This window comes from Echinops telfairi, unplaced genomic scaffold (genome assembly GCF_000313985.2).
Source record: "Echinops telfairi isolate 266 unplaced genomic scaffold, ASM31398v2 ScPeMD7_2573;HRSCAF=3158, whole genome shotgun sequence".
Taxonomy (NCBI): domain Eukaryota; kingdom Metazoa; phylum Chordata; class Mammalia; order Afrosoricida; family Tenrecidae; genus Echinops; species Echinops telfairi.
Window position 1 is genome coordinate 3406208 of NW_022106471.1, and position 9896 is coordinate 3416103.

General features: G+C 37.8%; 1 protein-coding gene across 1 annotated transcript in view; it reads left to right on the plus strand.

The window, feature by feature from the left end:
• Positions 1 to 9896, plus strand: part of PPP3R1 (protein phosphatase 3 regulatory subunit B, alpha) — a 28438-nt gene that overhangs the window by 11941 nt on the left and 6601 nt on the right. Inside the window, exons 2-4 of the mRNA XM_004710164.1 lie at positions 6585 to 6761; positions 7677 to 7736; positions 9235 to 9419. Coding sequence (XP_004710221.1) covers positions 6585 to 6761; positions 7677 to 7736; positions 9235 to 9419 — 422 coding nt within the window. The remainder of the gene's footprint in view (positions 1 to 6584; positions 6762 to 7676; positions 7737 to 9234; positions 9420 to 9896) is intronic.

Here is a 9896-nt window from a genome sequence, read left to right on the forward strand (position 1 = left end):
ACACACACACACACACACACACCTTCTGCCATTACAGAACATGTAGTAGATTTATACTCCCTTAAAGTGGGAAATAACATGAGTTTTCAAGTTGGCAGAATGTTTGAGAAAGACAATCTCTGAGTCAAAAGATGAGTTAAGGAGGTGGGGTTTTAATTTTTTTCCTTTTTAGTCTGTTTAAGGGAGTAGGCAGTTTAAAGTAGATAAAATATTTGAAAGAAATTATTTTCAAAACTGTGATCTGTTGAATTACCTTTGGCCATAGTTGGATGCCTGGCTGTCAGAGAGCATTATAAAGTCAATTACAGCAGATGTAGTTAGGTTTAAGTATACATTTTACCATTTGATCTCCCTTTTGACCCATTCTAAAGTTGTTTCAGTTTTAATATTTTCTGCTTGCTTTTTGGTTCAACTTTTTCTGTTTTGTCTAGTTATTATTATTGGTTTTGTTTGTGTTTTGTATGTTTTTTTTTTTGTATATGAAATCCAGGGTAGGTAGATCTATAGAGATAGTAACTGGATCGGTAATCGCCTAAGGGCATAACAGAGAGGTTGGCGGAAATGGGCAGCTGACAGCAATGAGTAGGAGAAGAAAAAAGTGATACCACTGTAAAGAATTCAGGATATTTGAATTGCTTGTAAAAGTAAAATGCTGTTTATTGAGTTAATATATGTGTGGTTCTTAGTCACTGCAGTAGTAGTGCATTATCAAATACTGTTTGGAGACAAAAAGAGGGCAGTTGTACATGTATGCTGCTACTCCTCAGAATTTAAAAATAAATGTAAGGGAAAAGTTTACATAAATATATACCACTGCCCGACAGGGGAGAAGCCATGGGAAGAGAAGGAAGCACAGGGAAGCGGGCATACCTGGACCCTCACTGGAGGTTGGACTAGCTGACACTAGAGTGAGTCTGCTCTGACTCTTGGAGACCATGTCTTGGGTGCTAGCCCCGTGTAGGTTTCATTAAAGTTAAAGTGGTGGACTCCCTGTCAGCCATTCACAGGGTTTTTAACTTTACCTTCATTTCAGAATATAACTTGGTTGGTGATTTAAACCCACCGACTGTTCTGAGGGAGATAACTGAGGTGTCCCTGTAAAAAGCTATAACCTAAGTAAGGCCACATGAATTGGAATCGACCTGATGCCAGTGAGTCTTGGGACCCAAACAAAAAACGCCACCTGAAAATGGTGACTAAATCGTGTCTGATGTATTATTTATTATTCTGGGAAAGACCACAGCGGGATTTTCTGATTGTCAAGTCGCTGTCCACCAAGGGACAGTGCAGGGGCCCTGATTCTTTACCTGTTGTGGCTCCAGTCTTGAACACATGGCACCCAAGGTCTCTACTGCGTGCGGGAAGTCAGCAGAAAGCGTGGAGCATCAGACGTAGGTTTTTATAGGCCAGTCCTGGAAATGGGACACACCAGTTTTGCTCCTAGCCCAGTGACCAGGAGCCACATCACTTCACCAGACTGGAAAATTCAATAATAATTTGTATCTATGAACAGTTAGATTTGATGAACAGTCAGTTTCTGCCACATACACTCAGTGGTAGAGTCTTTGGTTAGTTTCATATGCTTGTCACCAGGGAAAGGGCCTAATTTCTCCTGCTGAGTTTATTCAGAGAAAAAGTTATAGAAGTGTATAAAGGGAGAGCTCAACAGAAAGGCATTTCAAACAGAGGGTTTGTAAGGAAATGTAGACATAAAATTGAATGTGGATGCAGAATTGTATCGAAAACATTGTCGCTATAGTAAAGGAAATAGGATATAGACAAGATTGAGATTTAAATTGGGATTAAATATTATCAAAGCCTTAAGACTATTTAGTCCTTGTTTGCATTAGGAAGCCACTGGAAATTTCCTAATCCAAAAGGCTAGCAATTCAGCAAAATTGGCATTTTAGAAAGATTGTTGGCATTCTTAACGAAATATAGTTATCTTATGGTTCACTTAATATTCTACGGTATTCTAGTATTCATTACCTTAATTTCAATTTTATAAACATGTCCCATTATAAGTATTTATTTAATTATAAATAAATATTTGGCACTTCATTTTGCCTTCGTCTTTGATTAGTGATATGCTCTATATGAGCTGATTCAGATTGATCCATGTACTGTTTGTGGAGAAGTTATCTTTTCTTTTCCACTCCTAATCTGTTGCTTTGTTTAAGGCTCCCCCATCGCCTTGTCCGGTTTGTGACTGCATACTTTGACAAAACTAAAGATTGCTCAAAGAAAATAGTAAGCGAATCCTTAGTTTATAAGGCAGGGATGGAGAACAGTGTCTGTTTCTTACATAAAATCTGCTAACATTCAGAAATTGTTTTGAGTGGATTGCAGACTGCTATGTGATTACAGAAGTAGAATCTTATTACTTTAGGTACTTGAAGGTATTTTGAGCAGTAAGTTTCAAATCTGAAACTTTGAATACTCAAGTTGTAACAGTAATTGAGCACCTGTTCAGTTCAAGGTTTAGAAAACCAATGAAAAAGTCATGGGCTTTGCCCGGAATGGAGGATACATTATAGGTAAGTGTAAACATTTGTAAGATGTGCTTAAGTTTCTTTATTCTCCCACAAGAGTGTGAGGATGGGAAATCTTTGGGAAAATAGGATTTATTTGAACAATTCCTTCCCCCTAAAAACAAATCACCAATACCATTAAAAAGTAGGGAAAATGTTTTATGCCATAGATAATGTTCATGAAGTCTCTATTTGAATTTTTGATGGTGTTATTATAGGGTATGTAAAAAAAAATTGCTACGATGGTTTCAGTTCATACATGCAGAGGTTGATTGCAAACAAAACATTCAAACATGCCCCCAGGATTACTGGATGGCTCTCCCAGTAATACTGAGCTGTATTCTCCTTCCTGACTCGCTGTTCTCAAGTCAATCCCAGCTCATAGGGGCTCTCTGTAGTTTCCAAGGCTGTAAATCTGACCAGGAGCAGATAGCCTCATTTTCCTCCTGCAGAGCAGCTGGTGGATCTGAACCACTGACCTTGTGGTTAGCAGCCCAACAGTTACGTGACAGCAACACCTTAGTCTCAACCCAAACAGTAGCTTTTGAGGGGATCTGCTTTGCCACTTCAGAAGGTTATGGTGGCTGTTTCCAGGGGGTGGGATGGCGGCAGGGGGTAGTGTGGGGTAGATTTCAAAGGGGAATTTTAATAGATTTTCTTGAAATACACAGGCTGACACAGGGACCTTAAGAAGTAGTTTCCAGAAAATGGAAAACTACATCAGTGAGAAAAAGACCAGGAAAGTTGTGCCAAGGAGTTTTCCAGCACAGCCAGTACACCTGTTCAGTCTTAAATGGTAGTACAAGGAACTGAACTTAGAGAATTTTCTTAGGAAGACTTATCTTACCCACCCACCCTAAAGCCCTGATTTCACTCATTCAAGCCATTTTGTTTCCCACACTCAAGAACGGTTAAAAGAAATAGGGTTTGAGCCCCTGAAGTATGATGAAACCGTGATTTTGATGTGTGTATTGCAGAGTTTTGCATTCTTTGGTGGGGGAGGGTTCAAGATGGAAACAATTGCCTTCAGAAGTGTATGGAGGATCTGTGGAGAAACAATAGTTTCACATTTTGATCATTTTGTTTTAAGAAAAATTTAGGTAAATTTGTCATGGTGTTTTTTTACTTACCCTCACATGTGTGTATATCTACACACAGACACAAATAGGCAGATGCAGCAAGTTTACAGAAAAATTCCATAATAGCTTCATTCCCACTTTAATGCAAACTTTGAAACACCCTCATAGGTGGACACCCAAGAAAAGCCAGAGAACGCTGCACTGGATGCAGCTTTCGTAGTTCCTGTTTCGGATTGAGCAACTCGCTCTAGTTAGTGCACCCAGTGGTGTCACATGGTAAGGTTCTCTGTGGTCGCAGTGCATTTTTTGGTAAAAGCAGTTTGCTCGAACCGCATTTTTTGTGATGGCTGATTTAAGGGAACAGATTATGGCTATGAAATTTTGTGTCCTGCTTGGGGGAAATGCCACAAAAACTGTTGTGATGTTGAGCACAGCTTACAAGGACAGCGCTATTGGAAAAACTCAAAGGTACGAGTGGTTTTTTTGTTTTCAAAAAGGTGAAATGTTTGATGACAAACCTCATTCTGGACATCCATCCTGAATGGACGAAAATGTTGACAAAATCCGTTGTGCTCTAAGACCTAGGACAGATCATTGAAGAGATGGGGGAGTTATCTCGGTTCAGTGAATTTTAACCGAAGATTTGAGAATGGAAGGGTCGCTGTGAAATTTGTGCTTGGGTTCTGACTGACCAGGAAAAAGAGTGTAGAGTGGAAACATGCCATGCTTTGAAGGAACACTTCCAAAGTGACCCAGTCTTTTTTTCCAAGGTCATTACTGGTGACAAGACATGGTACTATTCTTACGAACCAAACATCAACCAAGCCAGTGGAAGACATCATTGTCACCTCACCCCAAAAAAGATTGGAAAATGACATCAAAGATTCAGACGATGCTCATTTGTTTATTTTGATGTGAGGGGGATAGTGCATTTGGAGTTTGTTCTACCAGGTCAGACTGTTCATCAAGCTTTCTATTTAGAGGTTACGAAAAGATTGCATTCCGGTGCAACAAAAAAGCCTGGATTTGTGGCAGAGCGAGGACTGGTTTTGCCACCAAGACAACACCTGCTGACGCAGCCATTTCAGTGCTGGGGCCAGTTTTGGGCAAAAAACAGCATGCCTTTCTTGCCCCACACGGCTCACTCGCCTGACCCTGCTCCGTGTGTCTTATGTTTTGTTCCTGAGAGTGCAGAGAGACATGGAAAGGTGAAGAAAAACCTGAGGGAGGTGCTGTCACCCATCCAAACAGATGAGTTTGAAAAATGTTTTCAAGAATTGAATTGCAGCTTTGACAAATATATTAAATGTAATAGAGGGTACATTGAAAGTGATAAGGTTGTTTTGTTAAAAAAAAAAAAAAACTCTGAAAAAAATTCCGTGTTTTTTTTGGGACTACCCTTGTATGTACCCCCTCACTATCATGACCCTGCTCCTGTCTTTCACTGCGGGCTAGACTGGAGCATGTGCACAGGTAAAGCTAAGAGCTCACGACACACGGAATCCAGGAACAAGAAGGGGAGTAGTGACACCAGGAGGGCAGGAGAAGGTGGGGAGAGGAGGGAGAGCAATGCTCTACATATAACCACCACTACCACCCTGCCCCAGGCTTAGCTGCCTTTATTACTTGTTCTTTGTAGGACTGGGGGTTGTCAGTGATAAAACTCGGATTGTCTTTGCAACTTTCTCATCTCGTGTTTAGCAGTTTTTGAAGCCTTCAAATTTGACCATTTCTGAAGAAGAATATACCTTTGTTTCATCTTTCCCCTTAAGGTCTTCAGAGCCTGTGCATACGATGGAGAAGTTCTCTTTAACATTTGAGAAAACTGGCTTCTTATGCCTTCAGAACATTGGGGAAAATCCCCATTATGAGTCAGTGAAATGTTTATGCTCTGTTCCTATCATATTCTTGGTTATTAGGATGAATGTGATCTAATTCATATTACAGCAACATCATGTATCTGTTAACAGCTCTTACTCAATTTTAGTTACTATTTTTATATCTGAAAAGCATATACCTTAATCTTCTGATTCTTACATTGAGAATAACCAACTTGTCAAAACACTTTGCAATCTCAGTCTCTAATATTGTGGTCCATAATATATAACATATTCATGGATAGAATAAAATTTTTAACTTAATTTTATTTTGAAAAGTTGATGGTCTCCAATTATATTTCATCCATCCCTTTTTATATTTGTATTTCTATTAAGCAATAATAAAAGTGTATATGTGAATTAGGCTGATGATATCATTCAGGCTGGAGAAAGTGATATGATTTAGGAGAAATGCTTTTAGAAAAGTATCTTTTTCAAGAACACTTGTGGTAAGAGATTTGATAGGGACGTTCTTGCAAGTTATGTAAATATTTCGTGTTAGGTTTTTAGTTATCTTCCCTCCTGCCACAGACATGGAAAAGTGAATTTGTTTGCTTATAAAAGGTAAAAGGTGTACCTAGGCATACATGCAACAATTATCTCTGGGAGAACATTCAAGGAACTCGAAGTAGATGTCCGGAGATGGGATAGGAGAATACCATTCATGCCACTTGTAGTACAACAGTCACACCACTCTCAAACTGAATCATGGGCTATTTCAAAATAAAGTATATTAAAGGTTGTTCTTTTTAAGTAGCAAGAAAGTTCTTTTACACAGTACAGAGATCGATTTAGCCCGTCTACTAGGGATCCACGTGACCTCCATGATCAGCTTAGCATCGTCGTCAGTCCTGCCTTGTCTTGGTGAGCTCAGCATTGTGAGTGCATGTTATGGCAGGTGCAAATACACTAAAAGGTAACAGAATTAAATATGTACGATACGTTTACTCTGGTGGTTAGATATTAGTCAACAGTATATATAACTTTTAACCAAGTAAGAAATTTATACTGGATAAGGGCTGTTTGTTTTTTCCCCTCTTTATCATAATCATCATAAAATCATTTTGTTAATCTTGTCACCTTTTTTTTGTTTGTAGTTGATGCTGATGAGATCAAAAGGCTAGGGAAGAGATTTAAGAAGCTCGATTTGGACAATTCTGGTTCTTTGAGTGTGGAGGAGTTCATGTCCTTGCCGGAATTACAACAGAATCCTTTGGTTCAGCGAGTAATAGATATATTTGACACAGATGGGAATGGAGAAGTAGACTTTAAAGGTAAGAACGTGATTTAAAAAAAATTTTTTCCCCAAACACAAAAAACCTATGGGTGATTTTTTTATCTCTATAGAAATACCTGAAAATTTTTGTTTTTCTTGAATGTCTTTATGTTCTTGGTGGTCTAGTAATAATTGTTAGTCAACTTCAGACCTCCAGGATGGGAATCCTAAGGAGCTAAGTCATAAATGATCAGGTTGTTCTTGAAAACAAATCTAATCAGAAAGGGAGTTGGTATTGCCTTGGCTTTTGTAAATTAATTTCATTTTATGAAAACTCATAATGTTTGAAGTTGTGCTTTTTAGAAAATTTTCTAAATCTAAATTTTTTAAATCAGCCATTTAAAAAACCTGTAGTAGGAGGAATATGTATTCTCACAGGACAGGATTTAATCGGTTTTAATCTGGATTTAACAAAGACAGGATAATGCGCTTTCCAAAAAGAACATATGTAATTTTATTTTTGAGTTTATGTTTAAAGTAAATGTTTTATCTCACTTCTGGTTTTGTCATTTTATTTTGGAAAACAAAATTTTAGTGAAGAGGAGTATGATTTTAGTGTTTAACCATGAGGAAAAACGACCATTTGTTATGACACAACAGTTTATTTAAATGACTCAGAGTATTTTGAACCAGAAATTTAAAATGCGGGGTTTTTGTTTGTTTTTTGTTTGTGTTAGGTACTGTTGCTCATAATAAACAATTTGTTCAAAGTGACTTTACATTAGCCCAAAGTACAAATACCTTGTTTATTAAAAACTTGACATTTTCCATTTTAAACATCGCTAGTAGTATTTTTCGCTTACAGTAGCAAAGTTTCCTTTTGTGAGTATGGAAATATGTTTTGGGGTTTGTTTGTTTTTTTTGGTCAAACATCCAAACTTGTGATTTGTAAATATTTTCTACTCTTATCCAGAATTTATTGAGGGCGTCTCTCAGTTCAGTGTCAAAGGAGACAAGGAGCAGAAATTGAGGTGTAAGTAAATTTCTTCACTACATTCATTTTTCTTCTTAAACTACCCCCACTCCATGCTGCAATATTATCTTTTAAAATAGTCTAACAGTTTTTTTTCATTCCACTAATACTAATTTTATATTTTTGGTGAAAATACTGTTAGGACACTTGCAAATAATAATTTCAATGTTTTGCATTTAGAAGGAAAATACATTTTCTATTGAAAATAGATGCATGTAGTGCATATATGACTTCTCTAAGAAAATTTTTTATGCAAGGGAGAAATGTTCTAATGTGGTTACTCTACAGTACCATACACATTACCTTTCGTCAGAAGTCCTGTACTTGTTTCCTTAGGACCCTGTATTGTAGTGAGCATTTGGATCCCTTGTAAACTCTTAACTAGACAGACATTATTCAATTACAATCCTTTGAGCCTGGGATATGTGAAGATAAACTCTTGATATAAATGAAATACAAGCAGCAACAATTGCTATCTTTTATGGAGGCTTTGGGATAATTTTTATTTATTACATGTTATAAATATGTACAATACATTGTACCAAAATAAATTTTTAAAAAATTTAAATGTCAAGAAAGTGTATATGATTACAGTACAATGCCACATGTCCATACTTTGTTTCAAATTGGCCTGCTTACAACCCATTTCAAGCCATTAATAATGAAATGTTATTTGAGGATAATTAAAAATGATGTTTTCGTTATTAACGGTAAACGATGACAACAAATGAGTAACACTACTGTGACCTGTAGTGGTTATGTGGTGGCTGCTTAGCAACTGAACCAACCTGCAACTCCATGGAAAAAGTTGCAGCTGTCTGCTTTCAGTAAGATTTACCGCCTCGGACACCCAAAGGGGCAGTTCTATCCCACAGGGCCACTGTACGTTAGCATTGACTTAGTGGTGGTAGTGAGTTTCTTATACCAGTAGCCAAAAGATAAACTTGGAAGAATTTATTTTATAAAATATAGCTGCCAACTTTAATTTGTTCTCTGACAGCTTACCTATCACTTAGATTTTTGCTGTATGAACCAATGGGTTGCAAATGTTAGAGTCCCCGCTTTATAGATGCTGAAGCGCTTAGCAAGGTTAAATAACTTAACCTGTAGGCCTCTCTGAAGGAACCCTAGTGGCAATGTTAGGTGTGGACCTCGAGGTCGGCCGCACAAACCCACCAGCTGCTCCTCTGGAGCACGATGAAGCTGTCTGCTCCCATGAAGATTTACAAAAAACAGGGGAACGGTGTGCACGATTGCTGTGAGTCAAAATCCGCTGGATGGCATGCATTTGTTTTTGTGTTAGTTTACACTAATTGGCCCAGACAGTCATGAGTCCAGAGACGATACTCTTAATTAGGTTAATTTCCCAGAAGAGCCACTTCTGTAGGAAGGGGCCATCCTTATTCTGGATGTTTGTCAGTTGCTCCTGTCTCATGGAAATGACTCAGTTGTGTTTAGCGTGTAGCCACCATCACTTTCCTTCCTCTTCCTCGTTCAGTTGCTTTCCGCATCTACGACATGGACAAAGATGGCTATATCTCCAATGGGGAGCTCTTCCAGGTGCTGAAGATGATGGTGGGAAACAATCTGAAGGATACACAGTTACAGCAAATTGTAGACAAAACCATTATAAATGCAGATAAAGATGGAGATGGGAGAATATCCTTTGAAGAATTCTGTGCTGTAAGTGCAAAAGAGCGGTTCTTGATGACATTTTTATTGGTATTTTGCCTTAATGTATATGTAATATTTATATTCAGTTGCTTTAATTGTCCCATATTAAAAATTTTAAGTGTTTTGAAATGTTTTCTTGGTTGCAGTTGCTAGTCATTAAGATTAATTTTTCTCAAAACGTCATTTCATAAAATGGCACAGAAATGGCACTAAAAATTATCACTTAACTGTTGTAAGAGCTCCATACTACAAAGGAGTTATATTATTTGTTTAGAGATCCTTGTGTAGTAAATAGGAGTTTTAGCTAGATACCAGAAACTTGGCCTCATAGGAAATGTAGAAATGGGGAGCCCCCTATATACCCTAAACTTATCAGCAGTCTATGATTGTGGGAAAATTCCATTATCTCTTAATCCCATTTTCCATGAAATTTTTGAAGCCTCCCTCCCCCCCAAATTGGTGACTCCCTTCCCTTTTCAAGGTCTT